Source organism: Colletotrichum paranaense, assembly GCF_030867605.1.
Source record: "Colletotrichum paranaense strain IMI 384185 chromosome Unknown Scaffold_1.1, whole genome shotgun sequence".
NCBI lineage: Eukaryota > Fungi > Ascomycota > Sordariomycetes > Glomerellales > Glomerellaceae > Colletotrichum > Colletotrichum paranaense.
Window position 1 is genome coordinate 2,601,571 of NW_026848959.1, and position 25,098 is coordinate 2,626,668.

Here is a 25,098-nt window from a genome sequence, read left to right on the forward strand (position 1 = left end):
GTACTAGTCATTCAACATTAACTATATGTAGACCTTGGGCTCGTGATAGAAGGCTATGACGCCTCACACCTCGAGACTGAGGGAATTATCTATTGTCTAAGCACATTGGATGGAACAGGCAGAGACAGGATTTGCATACGGCTGCACTAAATACTTCCCTTCTTGTTCACACGCGAGTCGCATCCAAAATAGCATCCGTCAACCACCAATCCACCCTCTCGAGCTGAGCCTTTTGCGACACCTCGAGCTGCGTGCTCGTGGGCAAGCTCGCGTTCGCGTTACTCTGGTATGCGAACTGCGGGACCAATCTCACTGGGGAATCGACAGACTCCCCTGCTCCCAGGGCGCCGTAGCTGTGCCACGTGGGCGAGGTGGCGAGCTTCTCCTTGTTCGGGTCGCCGCGGCGGATGAAGCTACCGATGTAGGCGCGCCACTCGAGCGCGAGGCTCTTTTCAAAGGGCGTCATGACGGCCGTGGCGTTCTGGAGGTAGCTGTTGTCGGCGGAGTGAGCGACGTAGTTGAGCGGGTACGGGTTGGTGCTGGAGTAGTTCGTGCCGACGCCGGGGGCGTTGAAGCGGAATGCCCAGACCTTGTTCTCGCCGACGGCTTTGGACATGTATCGTCCCACGAGGCGCTCGGAGCCGGTGATGCCTTGCTCCCCGAACGGGCTGAGGGCCATGATGTACGACTTGAAGAGGGTCAGGAAGAAGTTGTCTGGGCTGGCATAGCCAAAGGTGGAGTTGTTGGGGTAGTAGCTGGCGGCCTGCTTGACCTGGCTGTCGGTCAGGTTCCAGATTCCGTTCGTGGTCGAGTCGAGGGCGCTCGTGTTGCGGGGCGCCGTGTTGGCGCCCTCGTCGTTGACGAAGCCCACGATTGTCTTGACCTTTGCGACTTTGCCCTTTTTGAAGAGCCGTGAGACTGAGTCGGTTAGGGTGACGCCGTCGATCATGGGCAGGAAGGCGCCTGAGCTGCCAAAGGTGAGGTTGTTGAATTCGCTGGCAGGTCCGAGAATTACGTTAGCAGAGGGACTTGTTTTCTTTTGCCAGCATATCGGAGTTTCAAGGTGGTGGTCTCATACCCTGAAGAAGCCTTGTATTTGAGCAAGGCGTTGTAGGCATTTACTAGTGCAGGAACAGAGGCACCTTGGAAGCAGTCCAACTGAGCCTGTCCGTTGGTGCAGTTGAGCAGCTTAAAGTACTCGGCGTTGCGGTCCGCGAGCTCGTTGACGCGGAAGCTGGGAGACCTCTGCACGGAACGGGGCACAGCCTTGGAGAACAGACCCTGGTTGTCCCCGTCGTAGAGCACCATCTGCGAGACGACGGCGTAGCCACCGCCGGACTGGCCCATGACGGTCACATCGCCGGGGTCGCCGCCAAAGGCCGCAATGTTCTGCTTGACCCACCGGAGGGCCTGGCGCTGGTCAAGCAGACCGGCGTTGGCCGAGGGCAGGTCAGGGTGGGCCATGAAGCCGAGAGCCCCCAGGCGGTAGCCGACGTTGACGGCGACGAAGTCCTGGCTCTGGCCGACCCAGTCGCTGAAGTCGTTGTTGGGCGCCGCGCTGTATTGCAGGCCGCCGCCGTGGATGTAGAACATGACGGGGAGCTTGTCGCCGGCTTTGGCCTTGGCGGGCTTCCAGATCCACAGCTTGAGGCAGTCCTCTTGGCCCGGGCCGGAGCGCGGACCGACGATGTTGCTGTTGATGACCCCGTACGGCGCGCCGGCGAATTGTACGCAGCGCAGGGCATTTTCTGTCACGTCGATTACGTCTGAGCCCCGAGCCGCGAGGGCCTTGGGAGGCATGAAGCGGAGTGAGCCGACGGGGGGCTCGGCGTACGGGATTCCCTTCCAGGAGACGACACTTTTCGCGAACCCAAGAAATTCAGAGTCAGCTATGTAGTTTGTCTCGGGAGGATCAAAGTCATGGAAGGACAAGGGAGCAAGGTTAGAGTTAGAGTTTCGACATACGTTCCGTTGTTCTGAACCACGCCTAGGTAAGAACCAGCCGAGCCAAGGTTGACGACAGGGTTGGTGGCATTACCGCTCGGTGGAACGCCGGCACCAAGAGCGGGCGAGGCCGCGAGCAGCAGCGCGGCCGCGCTGGCAGTCAAGACGAACTGCATGACGAAGTTTGATTGAGCTTGGTGTTTCGCTTTCCTCTCGAGATGCAATGCCGTGCCCGAGATCCAGCTTTAGACCAGGTCTTGGCGGGAGGACACGATGGATCTTTATAGCCAAATGGCCGGCAGAGGCCCGGCAGCCCGGCAGCCCGGCTGGAGCCAAGCTGGAGATCGCGGAGGGGGAAACATGGGCATGGCAAGGATGGCAGGAAGAATGTTCAGCAGAAGTCGAGATCAGATGAACTGCCGACATGGGGTAGAGATGAAAGAAGCTCAAGAAAGATGCTTAGATGCTGTTCAAAATGCGGAGAATGTGGGGATTCTCTGGGGTGCACTGCGATTTCCCCAGATTGTTTCCCCGCAAGGGGGGTCATTGCTTTTCCCCGACGCCCTCGCACAATGGTTACCAGAGTGCTGGGCCCGTAGACCGTCGTCATCCGTATCGTTTAGCATTCTCCCGCAATGGGGAAGGGCCAGCGGCAAACTGCCGTCTCTTGGAGCTCATGTGGGCCTGGCATCATGTCCTAGCCGAGGGTGCATGGTAGCCGAGGGTAATGCATCTTTGACGCAATATTTCTGTCTGGAGACGTCTGAATCCGAGTTTGTGGTTAGTGGTGCATGACGATTCTATTAAGCTTCAGGATCATCCAAGGCCATTGCCAGTCCAGCAAGGGTTTCATTCTCTGGTATTGGGTAAAGTCTCTCTACGGTCTTGCTACTACACTATCGATAATCTCACTACCCGCAATCTAGCCTCGCACCCTCTCACGCTTTCTTCCAAGTTCTCCATCGTGTATGTTACGACAGAATAAATTCCCGGATATGTCTGTTTACAGAACGTAAGGCAGTATGATTCATATCATAAACCAAAGGTCCCTCTATCTCCTCTAAGTCCTAGGACTGTGGCATCTACCTGGTTGACTGGTTCCACTGGTCATGGCGTTCTTTGGTGTGACAAGTGCGCCTACCTTGTCCAAGAATGAAGTGAAATCACTGGGAGCGTTGATTTACTTCCTCCTAGAAGAATGAATGTATACGTCGAACGAACAAGGTGAGCAGCGAGCCATTCAGTCTCGGGGGTGCGGGGGGACGGCCCGGGGCCCACTTTCTAACGGCAGCCGGCGGTCGCGGTGGTCCGGAATCACCAAGCGGGAGGCATTCGCTGGCTCGTCGGGGTAAAACAACTTGGACCCATTTGCAGCCTTCAAGTGCAGCGCTTCCTTCTTGAACGCCACGAAGACGAATATCTCCTCGTCATGAGCGAAAGAAGGCGTTCGATGGACCGCCCGTATGGGTGAAACTCACCCAGCAAAGCTGAGTCACCTGCCTCAGCACTCCCAGGCTCTCCGCCGTAATCATCAATGCAGTGAACTCGTATACTCCCATAGCGTTGCTTACGCTGCAGGATATAGAGGCTGAGCGACATAAATGCCGGAAGAGCGGAGATGCGAATCGGCGTCCAAGTTCACGGTGTAGCAGTGCTGGCTTGCGATAGTGAGGTTCAATCACAAAACAAATCAGCCCATGAGGCGACATACCCGCAGTCGAATCTGCTCCTCCCGATCATTGCCCGTGCCAAACGTCCCTCCGCTTCCTTCTAGTAAGTTGGGAGCATTCGCCACTCTCGCCGCCGCCGCTGGCTCTTGCTCCCTACCTCCCATCTCAGGTGAGCACAACGTAGGCACTTTGAGTGAGTTTAAATTGCAGTGAAGTCCTTGCATCGCACCTTGCTTTGACTAGGCTGGAATGAAGGACCGGCCAATAGGCCTAATCACTACCCAATCCCAGAGGAAAGACGGGCGCTAGCAGGTTCGCGCAGGTTATGAGATGGTGCATTTCCCAAGGTCATTACTATGTACAAAAGGTAGGTGCCGCTTATGCGACTGCAGGTCACTTTGGGCGCCTCTCAGGGCTGTGAGCCTCGGGTGGGAATTCGCGAGGAACACTCGCCAGCTTACAATGATTTCAAGTGCTCCACGGAACGGTGAACGCCGCAGGCGGTTTCGTTCTCCAAAAGGTTCGGTACTAACTTGATTGGAACAACATGCTAAATACAATTTTACTCCTGTGAACGCAGACGGGATATCGCGTGCTCTTCTCCGTACTCTGCTGCTATTATGCTGGGCTTGGTAGCTAGCTGCCTTCGGCCGTATTTACCGAGTAATATCGCACTGTTGTGATGTGGTCTCATTATGTTGATCGGCCGTTTGTCACTTCATATTCGGGACCTCCATAGCCCAGCCATGTTCATTTCCATCGCCCCAATTTTAAAGCTTTGATTCCTTCTCGGATAACTCATCTTCTTCTTAGATCTGAAGAGCGCCGAACGTCGCAGCAGAAAGAAGCAAAGCGCCAATTGTAAGTCCAAGCGTGTTCACCCCAGCAGGGACATGCACACCCGCCGCCGCATTAGCGGAAGACGTGGAACTCGAGCTGCTCCTACTCCCGCTCGCCGAAGATGAAGCCCCGGACCCGGAACCGCCCGACGCGACGACGCTCGCCTGCGCCGAAGCGGGCGGGTCAACGTTGCCCGTCGCCGTGGCGGAGGCGTTCACGTTGCCGTTGTCGCGGCAGAAGACCTCGGTGTAGCCCGCGCCCTGCTCAAAGAGGCAGTCCTGGAGGTCTTTGACGGATTGGTCTAGGGCGAGGCAGTAGAGGCCGCAGTTGTCGTAGTAGGCGACCACGTCTGCGTCGTTGCAGCAGGCGGACATGATGTCTGTGTGGTTGCCGCCGTAGGGCATCGCGCAGACGCGGTCGTGTTCGGGGGTGTCGTAGAGGCTTGCGGTGCAGGTCGAGGTTGCGGAGGGGGCGGCGGCTGTGCCTGTTGATACTGCTGTAGAAGACATGTTTGCGGTTTTGTGTGGGGTGGTTTGGTGTGTGGGTGTGGTTGCGATTTGGTATTAGGAGTTGAGGTGTCGTGATGTTCGTTTTTTATGCTTCAGTGATTGGTGATGGCGGCTGCGAAATGAGAATAGAAAGAAGGAGCAGAATCACTGGAGCTGGACATAAAGGGGGACGGGGAGGTAAGTAAATATGGATCTTGTTCTTTCTACCAAGTCTTTAGCGAGCCCAAGGAAATCCCATCCCTTTTCTTTCTTCTTCGTTTCCCTGCTTTTTGTCGTGTATTGTTTCCCTGCTCTGGATCCTGATGGGCGCGGTGGCTCCAGTCTGACGTGTGACAACAAACGAAAAAGCTGAAAGCCTTTCTGCGCATCCCGGCAGTGCTCCAGCCGCAAGCCCGCAAGCCTGCAAGCCTGCAAGCCTGCAATGCAGGTTTAGTTGTGCATCCACCATGCTCTCTCTCTCTCTTTCTTCCCCGCGGTCGATCCTATTAATATTTGGGCCGTTGATTGGGAGACTGGCCCCGTTGTCTGGTGGGAGTCGATCCTCCCCGTAATGGCCCACAATGGCGTAGTTTTAGTCCTGGGAGGAGCCTCCTTTGTGTGGAGAAAGGGTAAAAAACGTAAGGGAAAAAAGGGAGAAGGAAACATCGCGTTGGGCCGTTGGTTGGAGGCTCCCCAAGCTCCGGAAGCTTGCCAGCCCACGTCGTTACATCCGTCCGACATGCAGTAGTTTACTAAATGGTAGTTTGATATGCTGGGCTACCATTGGCGTCGGATCGGCCGCAGCCACGGGGACTGGCCGCTGCCCGGCAACCGGCAATCGGGGAGGTAAGGGAGGCACTAACTATTAGATGGTTGCATCCAAGGGACTCGGAAGTCGGGAGGCCTGTTGGATGGATGCTGGTGGTGCTGTGCCACCATCTGTGCCACCATCGGGAACTCTCTTGGTTCGATAACTATCCCACCGGTCCTCAGCGGAGCTCCCGGGAGGGAGCCGGTGCGGTGCCCCGCGTGCACCGAGGTCGCCCGGGCTTCGCGACGGGATTTGTCGAGTTTATTGGCTGACCAATTAGAGGTGTTTGCGATACGAGGGAGGAGTCGTCATCTGAGACCTTGTTTGGGAGCAGACGCGCAGAGATGGGAGAGAGTAAGCCTTGAGAGTTCAGCTGGCTGCAAGGTAAAAGCCGGCGGTGCAGACTGTGACCGCAGCCCTATATTTCACTGCGATTTTAACTCACTCGAAGGGTCTTCCACATGCTAAGGTACTCCGTAGACGAAGGGGGGCGGGGGGGCGGAAGAGTCAGCAGCGACGGTGAGAGTACCCGTTGTGATAGCCCCTCTTGAAACCATGATTTGAGGGCTTTTTGGCACGAGAAGATGCTGCACAGTGGTGAACTAGAGAGGATTCACCTGCGGATGTTATTTATCTGAAGGGCTTAATTCGGCGATTGAACCTCATCATCGCGAGTCAGACGTTACTAAACGCTTAGGCATTGGCAAATTGATTCTGATTCTCAGACCTTGTTTCTAGGTTGTTAGTATACACGTGGGCAGGTCAGACCTTTCGGTCGTAACGAGGTTAATATAGGGGTCTATTATGCGTATTAGGTATATAGGAGAGGACGTTCGTAAGTAAAGCCCGCGATCTTTTAGTAAGTGGAAGTAAGTGGAAGGGTCCGTCTGTATGGGCCTAAACTGCCTACTTACTACCCCTACCTAACCGTCTACCTAGACCCCTTTTCTGCCTGATAACCTACACAGGTCCAAGCACTGCATTCTTAACCCACGCAAAGGGCCCGTGACGGGCCAGCCACTCCATCCTCTTCATTGCACTGCATTCATAGCTCACGAAAAGGAGATTTGTTGTTCCGTGTCGTCGGAGAAAGGAGGCAAGTCGGTCACTGTAAATGGGGCCCACGTTTTCTGCCCCCCGAGTTGTCAGCAGAGGCCTCCCTCTCCGTTACACGACGACCGGAGCCGGTCGCCGGTGGAAGTGGGTCTTTGGCACCGCCTGACATCTACTAGGCTCACTGCTATAGTAGAAATTGTAGGAGTTTAACACACACCAAGGAGCTTCGGAAACCCGAATGACATCAAACAGTATCTTAGAACCAAACAACGAGCTCGATGCCACAATAACGAAAGGAGTATAGAGGGCTCTAGAACCTAGCTGCGTTACGATGCGAGTAAAGCAAAGACTGGCGGCTACAGGGCCTGGCGTGATGTCAGACTGGTGACCTATTCGAGGCACCGAGACTTAGAAAGTGACAAAGTGAACCAAAGGTCGCACGAACGAATCTTCAGCCTTGGCGCGACCATACCTGAGCGATTGAACACGTCCGCCGAAGTCATCCGCGTACCACAGCCCCTCCGTCGTTACCGAAAAAAGGCGTCCAAGGCAATCGTGATGGCGTTACCAACTCAGCCCAGCCACATAACACTCACATTCACTGCATCTTTAACCCGCCCAAAGAGATCTCGAAGGGGATGCTTACTCGGCTCCTTTCTGCGTGAAAAGTGAGTAAGCGAGTCGAGTAGTTCACTGCATTCTTAACTCACGCGGAGGGTCTTCAACACCCTTCTCGAATAGGCTGAAGACAAACGTTAGCGGCGGATCCTCTCCAAAGTTGGCCATCTTCTCTGGACTTTCCAGATGATGGTATTATAGTTCGAATTCTTCAAACAAAGCGAGTTACGCTGGATGCGCGTCGCTATGGACGCTTGGCATGCTGCGACTCCGACCTCATTTTTGTCCACCAGTTGTGAGGGCTTGGACGCTGGTGCAGGCTGGTGGGTTTTACACTCGATTTGCACGCACCACTCACATCTTCGATGCAGTCTTAGATCAAGTCCGGAACAGCATTCTCAACTTATTTAGAGGGTTTTTGGAATGCTGGAGGGTTGGCCTCTGCTCAGTTATTGGGCAAGGAGAGGAGATGAGTAGAGAGGTGGGAGGTGGGGGGAAGGGGACCGGCTTGAAAACTGCAGTTGACTTGTTGGGCGTTGCACCATGCACTGCATTGTTAACTCATCCAAAAGAGGCACAGTTAACCTGCTCCGGCGAATCACTTACCCCCATCTTCAAATAGCAGTGGGAAAAGCGAGGCTGAGGTGCGGGACTTATTTTCTAGTCTGCCGACGAATGCTTCTCCGTTCGGAGCCGTTCATTGTATCCGGATCCGAGTACCGGTGAAAGTGGGTCGCCCAGACGCCGGCTCTCCAAGTGGCCTGTCTGCGTTCATCAGAACACGGTACGCATAGTTCCAAAGAAACACGTACAACAGGGATAAAATTAGAGTAGCGATGCTTGCACAAAGAGGAAGACGTTCAAGGAGCTTGCCACGACTTGTGATGCCCCAGGCCAAGCGACCTTACCAACGATGGGAAGCTCTTGACCTGGCTTGAGGTAGCCTGCATGCAGAATAAGACAGAGATGTAAGAGTAGATAGCCAAGACTAGATAGCCAAGACTAGGCAGATTGAACGTAGAAGAGTCAGTTTGGGAGAAATCATTTACCATTCGCTTGGATTTGCTTATCTAGAAGGCTGAGGGAGGCTAGTATAATCGAGGTAGCATATCCCATCGTGACCATGCTTGCCGCCCGCTTGAAATCGAAGATCTGAGTCTCAACTATTCGTGCTCTAGATCCCGTCCTACTCAGTCATATATGCTTGTAAGATTTAAGCATATCACTAGAACTTACACATTGAGGTTCCACAGTCGTTTAGCTCGGAGACTCCCTACCTCTCATCATGTAACACACAGCCTATAGCCTAGGTACCGTACCCGAAACAAATATAGCCACCAAGACCAGATAACCAACAAACGATGAAACTATCACCCATTACAAAGCCTTCTTTTCACAAAACCGTGATGAGGGGGGAACGGGAGAAGCGGGTGCTACCGTTCCGTACAGGACCCAGCCGCCGCGCCCAGCCTACGAAGCACCATGAAATCCAACATAGTCGAAACGGTCACCAAGGGAAAACACTGGTGCAACAAACGGCCAGGATACCCGTGCCATCCCACTGACTCCGAATATTCCCCCGCGGACGTGTCAGTACCTATTCTCCGACTCCCTTCCTTGGAGTAGCAAAGAGCCGCACATAGGATGCTACTCACTCACAAAACCTCAGTCATCACAATGTGTGAAGCATGTTGGAAATCTTTATTTTTTTTATCAACGATGAAGCCACGAGTGGCTCATCAACACCAAAATTTCATATTTTTATCCTAGCTCGGGGGTATTCCTGAAAGATAACAATAGGAGCTCGCGCTCCTGTGCCCATGTATCATTAAATGAAAATCACAAAAAAGAATATCGCGCAAAAGTTTGTTCCGGCCGTAGAACGCCTTGCTCGGTGACCGTGGCTTTTTTTGGTGTACGCAGCCCAAATCAAAGATCCAAGTAATTACTCCGTCGCTCGTAACCGGTGAGAGTAGCACTTCAGAGGCAACTGGTTATACCTAGCTCGAGGTCTTGCCTGCCATGCTCGCCTTCGTCTAATTTTGATTTCATAACATATTGATAATTGTATTCGTGGAGAAGTCGGAGTGGAATGGAGTGCTGGGTTGGGCTCAGATTCGGCAGCACGCCGATAGGTGTCCCCGACTAAATCGTTCATCCCACAAAGTTCAGCCCGTCGAGTCGACAATGATGACTCTCTAGATCGGATCTACGGATCTAGTTCTCTGCAGCAACGTTTTGTGAAACCGCAGTGCTGAAACTGAACGGAATCGAGCCTTACGAGGAACGGGGGTCTCAGGCGTATCGAATCCTCCATCCCCTCCCTCCGCTACAGCGTCGAGACTCAAAGGGTTGAGACAGCCGCACGAGGGAATGTGGCGTACAAAGGGGGGCGAGAGGAGGCGTTCAACCGATTTCTTTTTAGGGTTTCCCACTCAGCGATAGATCTAGCGATTGGGTGATGTGTGGCGTTCCTTAGTCGTCATCCAAGCTTCGCCCGCCGCATCACCCGCTCGGTTCAGTCTGAGCGTGGTCGGGGTCCACCTTGGCCAGACGATGTGCCTCGGCTGTGTGGTTTCGATAGTGTAGTGCGCTTGATTTGTAACCCCTCTTTCAGGTGTCCTTTGGCCATGATCCAATCTTCGCGATCGTTGTCGGCAGGGTGGGATCCTCGTCGCAATTCGTGCCGTCCCATATCTTTGTGCTAAATTCTTGTGTAGCCCACGGGGCTTGGATGTTTGGCAGTGCCAGTGATTTCTGAGCCGCCGAGAGACCCTTGATCGATGAATCGTCCTCAAAGTTGGTGATATCGAAAGAGTCGTCGAGGGTAAGCTGACTCGCCTGGCTCGTACTCGGTTGGTGGCCTTGATTGGGAGGGACCCTTTCGATTTCGACGACTACCTCCCGCGTTCTGTAAATCGCCATCTTGGGCTGTCCATCTGCATCGGTAGCGTTCGCGGCACCTATCGAAGGTCTCCTACTGCTTGGGCCGGAGCTGACGGCAGCGACGTTAACGCCTCGCAGTGCGGGTATCTTTGGCTTCGCAACGTTGTTGAGTTCGATGGGATTCGGAGGCTGGCTGCTGATCGTAGCATCGATGCCACCAACGGGGCGACCTCTCGCGTAAGTGGGTAACTGCAAGCTGTACTCGGATGGCTGGTACGAGTCTCGGTTGTTTCCGTTGAAGTCGGCAGCAGAGAGAATGCCGAGATCGCGTTTCCGAGCAACCTTTCCAATCAGCTCGGCCATCGACATCTCGATCTTGAGCTTGACCATGTATGCCAAAGGGTGGAATTGCATATAACTATAGAGCAACGTTAGTACGCGGTACACACTTACCCAAAATCCATCGCCATGTCCACAATGAGAATTTGAGTTTCGCGCAAGAACACCTACACAAATGTGTTGTTGAGACTCATCATCGCAATGATGAGCACGTCCATGCTCAAAGAAAACCCAATGATGAACATGTTGAACTGCGTCAGTCGCTTGTACTTCGTCAGGCCGTGGGTGACCAAGTTCTTCTGTACGATGCGGACGAAGTAAATGTTGAGCGCGCCATCGACGATCAGGTAAATGACCTTTTCGCAGCGATCCCACCACTCGTTGATTTCGATATATCGTTCTGATACCTGTAACCGAGCCGGCACCCAAATGTTGTAGACGGAAATATTGATGGCGGTAATCAGTACGGCGACGCCCACTTTAAGTCGCCATGCCCGCTTCTGGTTGGTAAGAAGAATGGCGCATCGATTAATGATAATTTGGAGAAGAAATTGAACCTGGAGAGCCCAAGTGGTCACTGTGGTGGTCAGTGGATGGCCCAGCAGACAAGGTCGTACAAAGTAACTTACAAATGCAAAAGTAGAATGCAAAGCTGAACATGTCGGCAGTAAGTATCAAATCGACAACATCTTGAAGTAGTACTGATGACTTACCTTGGCGGTATGATGCCCTTGAGATGCAGCCAACATATAATGCTGAAGATGGTACACACGAGGATCTCTAGCCAAATCATCCAGATGTAAGAGTTCCGGTAGATACGATCGCCTTGCCGCCTGTACATGGCGGTGGTCTGCTTGATCGCCGTCCATACTGTGAGCCAGCCGAAGCCGAGAGTGAAGCCCCAGGCCAGAGATGCAATGACCATGTCATCTTCGGAGACCTCTTCGAGCTTGAAGTGTGGGGAGAGGAGGGTCATCATGATTGACCAGCCTGAACATCATAGCAGCGAGGCTGAGACATTAACAGATATTATTCCGTATTTTGCTTCATGATCGGAGAAGGTGGATGTTAGTGGATAGTTGAGATGAGAAGGGAAAAGAACTGACAAAAGGGATTAAACAACAGAACTTACCGATAGCATGGTCAACAAAGAGTGGTTCCACGACGTCATGCACGATTGGAAGTGAAAATTCGGAAAATGTCTAGCAGGGTCCCGATCTGACTGTTCGAAAAGTTGGGCTCGTTCGTGGCCGGTTCAAGAACGGAGAGCGGACGAGCACAGGAAGGGGGCTGAGAGTTAGAATGCGCAGAGGGCTGGTGTTTTTGAGGCGAGCACTTTAGGCTAGCAGCAAACACTCAGAGTAGCGTTGCGATCGGACCCAAGACGTCGTGTTTCATGGGCGAGTCAGGGAACGGTACACGCACAACGGTACGGATGGCGTCGCCTTCAACGAGCCAACACACACTAGCACTAGAACGTTTTTTCACTGCAGCATGGAAGAAAACCAGCCTTCTTCCGCAGGTAACCCACGCTGGAAGTAAACGGCGGCTTCATCCTTCCAAGGCGAAGCCCAGTCGGGGTAAGCGTTAACGCCAGAGAAGAAACCATGCAGCCCCGGCCATTCCGATGGGAGATGAGGATCAGAAGTAACGTTCGCTAGTGGGTGCTGTTTTCCCCCCCAATCGCGAAAACGCAAAGCATGTGAGCAAAATGGTCATCCTTCAAAGGGCAATTCCAGTCCCCCAGTCTCCTGCTGAAAGAAGATGGCCCTTGCTGGCTGACAACGTGGAGGGAGCAGCCAAAACTCTGCTGATGGTGCCAGTGGAGAGCGAAGCCAAATATTGAACGACATGGAATGCGAGAGCGGCAGAAGATCGGCCATGGAAGCGGTGAGGGACATGTCTGCAGCTGCTTAAGGCGTCGATCCCTGGCAAGGTGCCATTGGGACATGACTTGGTCGTCGGCATTAGGGCGGGCGACTTAACCCCAAAAGAGACTTTCGTGGCTGCGAAGCTGAGGGATGAGAGGCCCAACGAAGGGAGGGAGTGGGCAGAAAGAAGAAAGCTTGGCATCTGATCTTCGCTGCGAATTCTGCGCTTGGGGACTGTCTTCTCGTCAGCGTAGAAACGTACATGGACGAATCGAACACGAGATGCTACTGTTGGCTCCGGGATCACCCAAGCCGGCCTTTTCTTCTATTTCAAAAGTCCGTACGGATAGTTGAAAAGAAGTATGGGGAGCACGTGGCTCGTGCATCTGGAGTCAAGAAGCTGCTCGGATTAGCCCTGAGCTGGCGGAGGTGGCCGACAACCTCCTGTATCTTGAGGACAAAGCAGAGTTTCTTGATGCTTCGCGCGAAACTCCCACCCTAGATTGGCAACGTATGCTTCTCAGGAGTTAATCTGGTTCTGCAAGAAGACGGCGGGAATGCCGCGGGCGCCGTGTAACCATCTCGAGGTTTCCTGATCAAACCCCGTAAAACCTCCTGGACGAGCCGTAGTAGCGGTGCCGGATGTTGCACTCCGGGCACTGGAAATTGTCCAAGTAAGGGCCATTTCATATAAACAAGACTTCGTATTCCCTCAAGCTTCGGGATACATGGATGTGCTTGTCGGAAGTGACTGTGAAGGTTTCGACCCAAATCTAGCCCATGGAACGTGCGCCGACTATCGTCTTGGTAATTGAAAGATGGAATCCGCGGCTGCTTGGGGTTTGAAGAGATGGAAAGCTTCCATTGCATTTGCCGTCCTCCTGGCTCCGCTTACGCATAATAGCTATCGGATATTGGAGGTTTCGGGCAGTTATCTTGGAGCACGTCGCCCCCATCCTTGACGTGAGGTCATATTGGTGTGGCAGGTCGGCTTTTTGTTGGAAGGATTTAACCGCGCGTTCTGGGAACGTTCCATCGAAAAGACGGGATGCATGGATTAGCGAGCCGGCACGGATCTCATCTCCTTCCTTCTTTTTCTTTTGAGCGGGGAGATTCGGTGGAGTTCGGTATCTCGCAGCGTTGCAGTAAGGCGCAAATACAGTGTTGGCGAAAGACACATGTCTCTGCATACAATCGCATGCTGCAGTCATACCGAAAGTTGTCGGCATAATTAGCCCCCCTGCCAAAAGTCCATTTCCGTAGGGTACTCGAGTCATCGTTTGCGGGGCATCCGAAGGTTAGCGGCATGCAAAAGACAAGCAGCGCACTGGAGCCAGAACATCACGTAATGGTTTGTGATGTCGTTGTGAGTCTAGGTCGCACCGAGGCTATGGTTCCTTTCCCGCAATATGTTCGGCTAGAGGCTGATTGACAAGAAAGAAAGCTGCGGCATTGAGCCCCTGAGGAGCGGGCCGTCCGCAAATCTTCTCGAAGCCGGGTTTCACGATGGGGCTAGTTCTCCCATCTTGGCTCCAATGGCTCCAAGATTAGCTCGAGGTCCCAACGCATGGGGATGACATCTTTCTCGGCCGTTGGCCGCATCAACCTAGCGGAGAGACCGGCAGCGATGTCGGCAGCAATAGCGGTAGGGTTGTCGTGCATACGCGGGGGAACCACCACTTCATGAATCAAGTCGTGATGATTTTGTTCGATGGACGACACATGTGCGACAGATGTGCAAAGGGGTGGGTATCGATTTTAGAGAGGTCCAATTACCTGGCCGGTAATAGGAAACATCTTTTCCCGCCATCTTCGGGGCCGATTAGTCGAACGCCAGTCTGTCAGCCCGGCAGCCGATTAGCTTTTCGGCGAATTACAAGAAGCTTCTTATTGACGTTCCGGTGGCATACCACAGTAGTCCTGGACGCGTGGGAATAAGAAGGAGTAAGCAGATGTTGGCGAGTCATTGGACTCAGTCTAGCCGCCTGTGAGGTTTCTAGTGGTCTGGCGAGATGGGACGGACAGAACGACAACACAGAAGGTTTCCCAAGTGTCCCCACCATTATCGAATGGCGCACCGAGAGCCGAGAGGTTTGGTCGTAAGACGCGAATGAGGTAACATTCGGGGAAAACTCCGGCGTCTGTCAACTGCCGTATGGCGAGGAGCCCGGATCTGTCATCTGTGTTTCGAGTATGCATGTCGGCAGCATCTACTACAATTAGTTAGTAATCTTCGGGCCGCGGGCAACTAGAGAGTTTCAGTAACGGGCTTTGAATCTAAAGGTTCGACGACGTCCCATCCGAGGCCTTCGCTCGCCGTCTCCAGGAAATAAGTTGTCATCCAATGTTGTGGTCCAAGTCATCTAACAAGAGGTAGTTGTAATTCGAGAGCAAGTGTATACGTGCGTAGCAAGGCAGTGAAGTTGGAATATCGGATCGGCGATGTGCAGTGGGATGGATGGAGTGGAACGGTGGGAGGCTGTGGAGTCGTGGAGGAAGATCCCAGCAGGTGGAGAATGGCATCTGTGCTCGCTGCCCGCTGCCCAGGGAAGAGCTTGATGCGCACATCACCCTCCCATTTCACGTAACAGCCTCTCAAAGGTGTGGTCGGTCCATACCATGGACATTATTCACAGTCAATTACAAGCTCCAGCTTTATCAACTAAGATTAAGCTCTTGTATTACTATGGTGTCATTCCTTTTCATGTACAAGCACGCCAAAGATATCTATGTACCGGACCCCAGTTTTGCTCTCGAAATCAACTGCAAATGCCATAACCGGGTTGGCACCCAGCACCACAGTAGAGATCAGAATTACCACACCATCCATTCTTGCTGCAGCATTGGTAGTCACCGTTGCCTCGGCAAGTAGCTATTCCTGCACCACACGCACCGTCTCTTGCGACCGGCAGCCCTGAGCTCCCACCGCTGCCTGAGCTACCGCCGGAACTACCACCGGAGCTGCCACCAGAGCTGCCTCCTGAATTGCCTCCTGAACTGCCTCCGGAGCTGCCTCCGGAGCTGCTTCCCGCGCTGCATGTGCCAAAGCCCGGCTGGCAACCCGTTCCGCAGTAAGCACTTGTCGTCCCGCAATATCCATATGCACTGCAGCAGTATCCGCTACCGCAAGATCCAACACCGGGACCGCAAGAACCAGGCTCGCCGGGATTGGGCTGTGTCGGTGTTGTCGATGTCGTCGGTTGGCTAGAAGATGCTGTCGTTGTTGATGGTGCCTACTTGTTTGTCAGCGGGGTGATACTCTGTCTGGAATTCGTTCACCTACTTGGCAGCTCGCGAGTCGCGTGTCTGCTGCAGCTCCCTGCAGCCAAATTTTCATGGTGGCCTGGAAAGATTTGCCGTTATAGGGGTTGCCGTCACCGCGAGTTGCCTCCCAAACAGCCACGCCTCCGAAAGATGGCCGGCAGTAGTACGCGCTGATGAGATTATTTGCCTGCTGATGGGTGATATAGTTCCCAGCATTGGCGGCATCTGAAGAACCAGGTAGGGTGATGAACACCTTTGCGTCTCTGCTTGGGGTGTTCGATAGCCACTGAACCCAGGCATCGAACGTGAACCCGGCTTGCTGATATGTTGAACCAGGGGTGTAGGATGGGTTGCTAGCTGCCCAAGTCGCAGCTGAGCAACTAGGGGTGTTGTAAAATTGGACAAAGATCATGTCGAACTTGGCGGCGGAGATCATCGCAGCCATGTTGGCATCTGGAACGACGCATTGAGGAGCGCCAGTCAGGTAGTATTGCTTCGAAGCTGTGGCATAGAATGTACGCAGAAGGGTCACTAGGGCAATATAGCCTTCCGAATTGTCTGCAGGTAGCTAAGCATCAGCTGCCATTCATGGAACGCATCGACCAGGGGACGGCGAAGATGTTAACACACCTGTGGATGGATGCTCTATATCCATATCGAATCCGTCAACCTCAATCGCTTGCCCGTTGTAATCGAATGGACGAGGCCCTGTCCAGTTGGGATCTTTCGGTCCGAACATGTACCACAAGTAAGTTGCCAGGAGTTCACCCTCGTTTCTGCCTGTGAGCTGGTATGATACCACGCCACCTCCGAGTGACAGCAATATCTTCTTGCCATACTGCTGCTGGCATACTGGAATCTGAGCGTTGAGACTAGGGCAATTTGACTGCAACTGATCTTTGGAAGGGTCGATGACACCGTTGAAGCCAGGACCTGGGTAAACTTGGCCGCCGCATCGATTACCAAAGTTTGTTCCAGGGTATCCGTTTGCCTGGGCTGGGAAAAGATGCACGAACGAGAGGACAATTACATCAATCTCGGGCTGCTGGCATTGGTTTATTAGGTCGCCCTGATTTGGACCTTGCCCCTGTTACATTGTCAGTCCCAGAGTCACGAAGACGATTTGAAAATGAGTCTTCTTACGTAGTAGACAACAACATTGTTTTTCGAAGTTGGGTCGAAAGCTGCAGAACACCATGAGACTGCTATGCTCAACAAAACGAACATCCTGAACAGCGCCATTGCAGCAAAGTGGTATATGGGGAATCAAGGGCAGACAAGCGAAAGAAAGAGACAGAAGAGGACGACAGGTTTCTGACAGCCAATATTGGCTTGAAGACAGGAGTTCTCGTGATTCTGGAGGCAATGCGGACTTCAGTAACGATGACGTCGGCGCCCAAGTCTAGGAAACTGGGAAGGCGAGTGCAGTTGCTGGCTGCTTCTCCATGATGAACGCATTTCGAGGGTAGTTCTTTCTCTAAATAACACCTAGAAAGTAAAGGGACAATCGCACCTCCCGCAAGTTACATCTTCCATCTTCCAAGAGCCAGGCGCGGACCCCCTCCATAACGGCTCCTCCTTCTCTCCTGCGGTCCTGCCGTGGGCGGAAAGTGTCCAGAAAAGAAATGCGGCGGGAATAGTCCTCCCTCCCCGCTGGGCGTTATTGCGATGCAGAATTCCGCGACAGAGTCCGATGGCGTCGCCAATCCAACTTTCCCCGTCACGTTCCCTCTTTTCTGCAAGGGCGACCGTTACCCCTTGACTCATCCTGCCACCAAAGCCGATAAAGGGCAAGATCGCGTGAAGAGGGGGTTGGAGCCATCCTCTACGCGACGCGTCAGAAATGTGCGGGATCTACTGGATTGACTATCGAGGTTGATTTCAGCGTCAAATTGAATGGTTCGAAGACCATCACTCCTTTGCTTCGTGTAACCCCGCGATCGAGCCTTTCCGGACGGCCGAAACATTCGGGGCTTTCGGTGGGGCCGTGCCGCCGAGACCGCCGAATGCCCCACCGAAACCGCCGACCGAGACCTGAAGACTCCGTCGCACACTTGTTGCTGCCTGCCTTTATCCAAACTTAAAAGAACCTCGATTCGTGATAATTTCATCTTAGACACCGTCGACTTCAGAACGACGAATATCAAATATGGTCCTCCTCCCTCAGACGATGCGCTCTCTCGTCGCGCCGAAGCACGGCAGCCCTGTCGGCTGGGAAGTAGCTGAAGTGCCGGTGCCGACCATTACCAGCCCCACGGACGTGATAATTCGAGTAAAGGCTGGAGCTGTCATGAAGGGCGACTGCCAGAGATCTCAGGGTTCTCCGATCGTTGCGCTACGCAAAGAAAGGTACGTTGAGTACTGGCCCATGGGCCAAAACCTCATCTGCAGGGCTAACAACTTGTTGTCTTCAGTTTTCCCATCAAGATTGGCTGCGAGGGCTCCGGGATCGTCGTAGCTATCGGCGCGGACGTAAAAACCCTCAAAGTAGGCGACGCAGTCTACGGGCTGTGCTTCACGCGGCCAGCCTTCAGCATCCCCGACCCAGGCTTCTGCTCCGAGTACGCCGTTGGGCCGGAGAGACTTTTCCTGCCCAAGCCGCCGCATATGAGCTTCGAAGAGGCTGCATCTCTTTTGGGATACACCGTCACGGCGTACCAGACCATTAGACGCGGACTCGCCATCGCAGGACGGGAATCGCTGGAAGGCAAGACCGTGTTCATCCCCGGAGCCCTGAGCGGTGGAGGCTTCAGCGCGATCCAAGTTGCCAAAAACGTCTTTGGCGCCAGGAAGATTATTTCCACGGTTTCGACTCCTAAGATGAGCCTCGTTGAGCAGCATCTTCCGGGGATGGTTGATGAACTGATTGATTACACCGCTACGCACGTCGGCTCTGTGATACCCAAAGGAAGCGTGGACTTCATGTTCAACACGCAGTGGAATACTATGGGTCCCGGAATACCTCTTCTCAACCACAAGACGGGCATACTCATGTCTATCGCATCTATTCCCCCGCCAACATTGACAAAAGAGCTCCTTGGGCCAGCACTGGTTCCCTTCTGGGTTGTCTGGGTGTTAAACTTGGCCCAACTTTGGTACACGTTCTTGTTACGCGGCACCAATATCAAGCATGAATTCGTGTCTGGCAATCCCGAGGACAGAGAGGACTTGGAGAAGGCTGGGGAGCTTATCGCTACTGGCAAGGTCAAGGGCGTCTTTCGAGTAGTGAACCTGGCGGACTTGAAATCGGTGAAGGAAGAGTGTGAGAAGGTGAACAGTGGCAAGGGAGGGATTGGGAGATGCATAATAAGGGTCGAGTCTTGAAGAACCCTCTCATTCGAAGCTTACGACAAACTTTCTCACCAACATCATGCACATAATTTAATGCACATATATAAAGGAATCGACATCTCATCTCACTATGTTTCTTAGCACTGCCAAGTAATACGATCCGTTCGATTGCGCCTCAATAGACCTATATCTCATACTCGGAATCAAAGGCCGTCGACAGAATGAGAAACTGTCATTGGCTTGGTATCGAAGGATTCGTGTACGTAATCGTGTCGCATCCCTCGATTTGGCCCAGGTGGCGCCCATCAGCATTCAGATTGAACCAACGTCAATTCAACTTACCAGAACGGCGGTAAATAGTTTGAGAGGTTCATCACACGACTTTCCGCAATCGCATTCATGTCAAAAGACCAATCCCTCCGCCTCCCAGATGGCCGCACCCTCAGCTACACCACATTCGGCATCACCCCACAACCGAACCAACCAACAATCTTCCACTTCCATGGCCTCCCAGGCTCACACCACGAAGGCCAACCCGTCCATGAAGAAGCCACCAGGCGCAATATCTGCGTCGTCGCCGTAACACGTCCGGGCTACGGCGGCTCAACTTTCCAACCCAACCGCACAATCCTCTCATTCCCACAAGATGTCCTTCACCTAGCAGACCACCTCAAAATCCAGCGCTTCGCCGTACTAGGAATCTCCGGCGGTGCTCCGTACGCTCTTGCATGCATTTGCTCGATCCCAGCACCACGGCTCGCCGGTGTGGCAATCGTCTCCGGGATGTTTCCATCGGAGCTGGGTCTGGGCGGCATGATGCTCATGAACCGCCTGCTCTTCAACATCGCGCCGTGGTCACCGGGTCTCATTGAGAGCATCGCCGACTGGGAAGTGGGGAATCTCGCTCGAGATGTTGAACGCCCGGAAAGGCTCGCCCGAGCGACGGCTGATGCCTTCAAGAGTCGTCCGGTTGAGGATCGGGAAGCGCTGTACGCCGATGATGGCAAGATCTTGCGGGTGTTGGAGCAGAGTACACGCGAGGCATTTCGTGAGAGTAGTCGTGGATTTGCGTGGGAAGCGAAACTATTCGGGAGTCCTTGGGGGTTCGAGTTGAAGGATTTGGTTGTACAGGAAGGGAAGTTGGTTATTTGGCATGCGGGCAAGGATGTCAACGTCCCATTGCGGATGGCACAGGAGGCAGCGGGGATGATTCGAGGTGCGGAACTCAGAGTCGTTCAAGAAGAGGCGCACATCAGTTTGATTTCACGTCGAACTGGTGAGGTAGCCGACACGCTCGCAGGTATGCTGGCCACATAGAAGTTGAAACTTGCCATAATGGTCTAGAGTTTCATCTAAACTGTTCAAAGTTGGTAAGTTCCGAGCCACGCACTCAGCTTTCGAACTCCAATGCTATGTCTTGCTATTGCAAGTGATTGTTTTCTCTCTCGCTCTGCCACATGCGGGGATGAGCTCCCATCTTGGGTCTTGTTGGTCGCGTCCCGGCTGCCCGCATTCACGCATCGTTGCATGTTGGCTGCGCCGTTGAGGGGTCCCACTGCGAGGCAACTGGTAGGTTTTTGATTTGCTCTTCATCCTTGTTCCATGCAGGGAAATGGAACCAGGCAAGTGAGATAACATCGTCTAAGTGATGTTGCATGCAAATTCCAAGCGCTCGCACCAACAACGGTGTATCCTCCGGCGAGGGACTCGCAACCCTTGAGAACCCCTCTTTACCCAGGTCTCGTCTACTTAAGTCACGGGTTGACCGGTGATACTTGCATTCCAGTCTCCAATTGCGCTTGTCCTTGCCCGACATCTCAAAACAGAGCACCAGCAATTGACATCGAAGATGACCAACTCTTCACCCAGCCCGGTGGCGGCGAATGATAGGTCACAAACAGCATCGCCTAATCGTGAACAGGCCCTGACCTCGGCCAACGAAGCTGCTACTCTAGAGGTCGATGATACAGCTAGCGTTCGTAGCCTTGTTTCTCGAGCCGATCGAGTTGGGTCAACTGACTTGGAAACTGCCTTACTCTAGATTAACGGATCGGGCTCCAGTATCAGTGATCAAATGTAGAAGATATTGCTCATGATTTTGGTGATGCAACACTAACGCCGCAACTAGCTCGACCTACACGGCGTCTTTAACCTCCAGCGCGATAGACTATCCCACCGAATACGGCCGACGGTATCATGCATTTCGTGCGGGAGGTAAGTGACTCGATACACCTGCTTGGGTCTAATTTCGCACCAGCATGGGCTCAGGGCAAAGAGACTCTACCAGTGACTAACAGAGAACCAGCATACTTGGGACCGAATGACGAGGTATTCCGAACCCTGAGAATACATGCGCCCAGAAAGCAAGAACGATCATTGACTATTTACTTCGTATATACAGCTAGAGATGGACCGACTGGACTTTCATCACACCTACATGGTGAAGATCCTTGGCAGGAAGCTATTCTTGGCTCCAATTCCATCCGAGACCACCCATAGGATTCTTGACATTGGCACCGGTACTGGCATTTGTAAGCAACGCCCGAGATCAAGTTGAGTGATTGTTGCTAACCAGATGAGTATGAAGGGGCCATCGAGGTGGCAGACGTCTTTCCGAACGCAGAGGTACGCGCTCCGCTATGCTTATGTCCTTAACCAACTAATTGCTCATAAAAATCTACTTTTCGCAGATTTTAGGAAACGATTTGAGCGCAATTCAGCCATCTTGGTAAGTGTTGTGGATTTGAGGCAGTACTTCCCATTAACCAATTTTCAGGGTTCCGCCGAACGTCAAGTTTGAAATTGACGACGTTGAAAGCTCCTGGGTAAACGAGCAGAAATTCGACTTCATCTTTTGTCGATACATGGCCGGTTCTATTGTCGATTGGCCCAAGCTCATGAAACAAATCTACGCGTATGCCTCCTCTAGACGGTCGATAGGCCAATACTGACCAAAGTCCTAGAAATCTCAAGCCTGGAGGCTGGGTCGAGTTTCAAGACTACGACATCAATTATGTCTCGGAGGACGGAACACTGACTGAAGAGCACCACACTGACCGGTGGAGTAAACTCTTGATCGAGGCCTGCAGAAAGATTGGCCGTGATCCCTGCATCGGACCGTTGCTCGAAGGCTGGGTTAAGGAAACAGGATTCGTCGATGTCGTCCATCAGAAGTTCAAGATGCCCATCGGACCATGGGCCAAAGATCCTCACTACAAAGAAATTGGCATGATGAACCTCATTCAGTTAATGGATGGCTTGGAAGCATTCAGTCTGAGGACCTTCTGTGGCGTCCATGGATGGACCAGAGAGGAAGTCTTGGTACTGCTGGCCGAGGTGCGCAATGAGCTGAAGGCTGGGAGCTTCCATGCCCATACTGCGATGTAAGTCTCCTTTCAAGTGCTTCGACTAATCCTTATTTATGGGAGAGTCTACTGACGCTGTCTTTAATAGCCACGTGGTTTATGCACAAAAGCCAGATGAAGAGGAGGTGGAGGAGACCTCTTGATCGCGAGAAAGCGGATGGCACGAATAATACATGTATCGATGAGCGGGTTTGGTCACTCTCCCGAGGTTTACTCCACTCAAGTCTATTCCAGTGCATGCATTATAATCGTCTTTTGAGGAATAATCATGATTGTGAAACTCAATTTTGTGCCACAGTGTGTGGCTCACATGTCATGGATAGAGCATAATCGCCTTGAAATCGCGCGCGATCGAACTCAGAATGCGGGTGAACCAGCGCCTGCCCAGGGCGATTCTTGGTAAGACATCACATCTGCTAACGAGATCTCGAGGTATGGTGCCCATTTATAGGTACCGGATGGAACCGATGAAGATCCCGCTCCGGCAAACTAGGCCCGATGCGTCTTCAAGCCCGCTCCCGTTCGATCCATCCGGGCTGATTCTCCAAGCCATCGACGCCCTGGTTGCTATTTCATGAGAGTCTCGCCCCAGACACCTCACCGAAACCGAACGATGGTGGCCGGAATCAAGCGAGACTGTCAGCCTGGGAGAGGTGGCTCTCTGAACAGCCACGCCGCCGAGATGGGCCCTCTTGCAGCTATGTCTCGTGGGCCTTTTGTCTGGAATGCGTGGTTCTCGTTGCCAGAGTGCAACGGGTGATGGTTTTAATGGAAGACCCCCTTCTCGAACCTGTCTGGTGCTGCTATCCTTTCTCTTGAAAGTGTTTGTCGGGTGTCACAAAAACCGTCAAGGAAGCGCCATATTCGATTTCTTGGCTTTCACCAGAGATCAACTTCGAGATTGCTTATCAGAGCCACCGCCGTTGATTGACACCATGCGGACAACCTTGGTGGCCCTTCTCGTCGGTGTGACGACAATCTTCGCCCAACAGCCAACTCTACCCAATGTTCCCGGTCTTTCACTCGACGATAATCCCCCATGCGCTGTAAGAAGACTGGAACCACCCCATCGGCAACTAGATACGGCGGTGTTAATTCGAAGTGAAGCTGCCTTGCCTCCTCGGAGGCCTCAATCAAACGAACTGCCCCACCAATGATCAAACATGTCTGTGTCAGGATGACGACTTCATCAAATTCGTGGAAGGATGTGTTGTTATGAGCTGCCCGCTGAAATACGCCATCAGTAGGTCTCAGTCCGCCCCAGTGCGGAAGTTATCTGTCTGACGTCTACTTTAGTCACGCAAAATATCACCTGGACCGCGTGTGATTTCCCTCTGCACAATGAGGTACCAGCCACGAAAGTAGCTCGAATCGTTCTGTTCGCGATGCTTCCAACACTCGCCATCATCCTTCGGCTGATAACGAAGTTTGCTCGGTTATCGCCGTGGGGTTGGGATGACTACACTATTATTGTGGCATACGTAGGTCGCCGACCAGTCCGGAAAGGCCTGATCAAGACACTAATATGATGTTTGAAGATTATACTTGTGGCGTACGTGTCATTGCACGTCTTTCGTAAGCCACCGAGAGATTCTCAATTCCGAAAGTGCGCTGACATTATTGAACAGTCGAGGATAACGGTGCCGGGAGAGATCTCTGGACTCTCAGTAACTCAGAGATTACCCATTTCTTCAAGGTATTCAACGCCTGCCGCTTCTTCGCGGACGTCAAATCGTCCGTACGACTTGCACCTGGGGCTATTGTTGCTAACATCAAATCTTATAGGGCTTCTATGCACTACAAACATTATATCATTCCTGCATCGACATCATCAAGGCATCGATTCTCTTCATGTACCTTCGGATTTTTCATCTGCCTGGCGAAAAGATCACCATTGCGTTGTGGGTCACGCAGGTCCTCAACCTCATGAACGGCATCATCTTCATCTTCGTTGGCCTGTTCCAGTGCAATCCCGTGAGTCTTGCATGGACATTCTGGACAGGGGATGCGACTGGGAAGTGTATGAACATTGTATATCTCGCGCTGGCACACGCAGGGATAAACATTGCGCTGGACATTTGGATGCTCATTCTACCCCTGACACAAGTTTGGGGCATGAATCTGGCTCGCCGCAAAAAGTTTGCGATCATGTTCATGTTCAGTCTCGGTCTGTTGTGAGTACCTTACCTTAATATCCATCTCATGAAGCACCGCAGGCTACTGACATTCGGTTCAGTCTCACAGTTGTAAGCTGCATCCGAATCAAAGCAATCTTGGACTTTAGGAAAGATCCGCTCAACCCTACCGGTAAGCTCCTGAGTGCTTCGCTCCACGCGATGAAGTCTGAGTACTGATGCATTTCACTCCATCGCAGTGGCCATGATGCCGAGCGTCATTTGGACGGACCTTGAGCTTTACGTTGGAATTTTCACAGCTTGCATACCGACTCTTCGTCAATTCTTTGTTCGGTTCATCCTTCAACAGTCAGAAAAGAAGAAGCGTTTGAGTTCAGCTGCGGCTGAGTATAGAGGCTCAATGCTCACGCCCAAGAAGGGCGGGTCGCAGCAAATGAGCGAGCTCGACACGATAGACGAGAGCAGCCACCATAATTCTCCATAAAATTATAGTATGAGAGTTATACTTTAGGACTTACCT

The 25,098-nt window shown here is 52.8% G+C and overlaps 7 protein-coding genes across 7 annotated transcripts; 2 read left to right on the forward strand and 5 right to left on the reverse strand.

Annotated features, from left to right (window-relative positions):
* Positions 1 to 166: 166 nt before the first annotated feature.
* Positions 167 to 2,120, reverse strand: CPAR01_00936 (uncharacterized protein; the record flags this gene model as incomplete). The annotated part of the gene is made up of 3 exons (XM_060485226.1): positions 167 to 1,028; positions 1,079 to 1,858; positions 1,966 to 2,120. The coding sequence occupies 3 exons, from the start codon at positions 2,118 to 2,120 to the stop codon at positions 167 to 169; spliced, it is 1,797 nt and encodes a 598-aa protein (XP_060356083.1).
* Positions 2,121 to 4,423: 2,303 nt separating this feature from the next.
* On the reverse strand, positions 4,424 to 4,963 carry CPAR01_00937 (uncharacterized protein; the record flags this gene model as incomplete). Its single annotated transcript, XM_060485227.1, has 1 exon — positions 4,424 to 4,963. The coding sequence occupies one exon, from the start codon at positions 4,961 to 4,963 to the stop codon at positions 4,424 to 4,426; it is 540 nt and encodes a 179-aa protein (XP_060356084.1).
* A 5,077-nt stretch (positions 4,964 to 10,040) lies between these two features.
* Positions 10,041 to 11,631, reverse strand: CPAR01_00938 (uncharacterized protein; the record flags this gene model as incomplete). Its single annotated transcript, XM_060485228.1, has 4 exons — positions 10,041 to 10,731; positions 10,824 to 11,229; positions 11,282 to 11,304; positions 11,366 to 11,631. 4 exons carry the CDS (start codon positions 11,629 to 11,631, stop codon positions 10,041 to 10,043), a joined length of 1,386 nt encoding a protein of 461 aa, XP_060356085.1.
* A 1,665-nt stretch (positions 11,632 to 13,296) lies between these two features.
* On the reverse strand, positions 13,297 to 13,800 carry CPAR01_00939 (uncharacterized protein; the record flags this gene model as incomplete). Its single annotated transcript, XM_060485229.1, has 1 exon — positions 13,297 to 13,800. One exon carries the CDS (start codon positions 13,798 to 13,800, stop codon positions 13,297 to 13,299), a length of 504 nt encoding a protein of 167 aa, XP_060356086.1.
* A 700-nt stretch (positions 13,801 to 14,500) lies between these two features.
* Positions 14,501 to 17,014, reverse strand: CPAR01_00940 (chitin recognition protein; the record flags this gene model as incomplete). Its single annotated transcript, XM_060485230.1, has 5 exons — positions 14,501 to 14,733; positions 15,417 to 15,756; positions 15,807 to 16,345; positions 16,418 to 16,874; positions 16,931 to 17,014. 5 exons carry the CDS (start codon positions 17,012 to 17,014, stop codon positions 14,501 to 14,503), a joined length of 1,653 nt encoding a protein of 550 aa, XP_060356087.1.
* A 922-nt stretch (positions 17,015 to 17,936) lies between these two features.
* Positions 17,937 to 22,586, forward strand: CPAR01_00941 (UMTA methyltransferase; the record flags this gene model as incomplete). The annotated part of the gene is made up of 11 exons (XM_060485231.1): positions 17,937 to 18,136; positions 18,202 to 19,057; positions 19,439 to 20,378; positions 20,423 to 20,448; positions 20,865 to 21,053; positions 21,480 to 21,609; positions 21,654 to 21,703; positions 21,769 to 21,806; positions 21,855 to 21,992; positions 22,042 to 22,461; positions 22,532 to 22,586. 11 exons carry the CDS (start codon positions 17,937 to 17,939, stop codon positions 22,584 to 22,586), a joined length of 3,042 nt encoding a protein of 1,013 aa, XP_060356088.1.
* A 792-nt stretch (positions 22,587 to 23,378) lies between these two features.
* CPAR01_00942 (CFEM domain-containing protein) lies at positions 23,379 to 25,062 on the forward strand (the record flags this gene model as incomplete). Its single annotated transcript, XM_060485232.1, has 8 exons — positions 23,379 to 23,489; positions 23,551 to 23,686; positions 23,740 to 23,924; positions 23,982 to 24,018; positions 24,072 to 24,181; positions 24,229 to 24,617; positions 24,680 to 24,750; positions 24,818 to 25,062. The coding sequence occupies 8 exons, from the start codon at positions 23,379 to 23,381 to the stop codon at positions 25,060 to 25,062; spliced, it is 1,284 nt and encodes a 427-aa protein (XP_060356089.1).
* Positions 25,063 to 25,098: the final 36 nt, after the last annotated feature.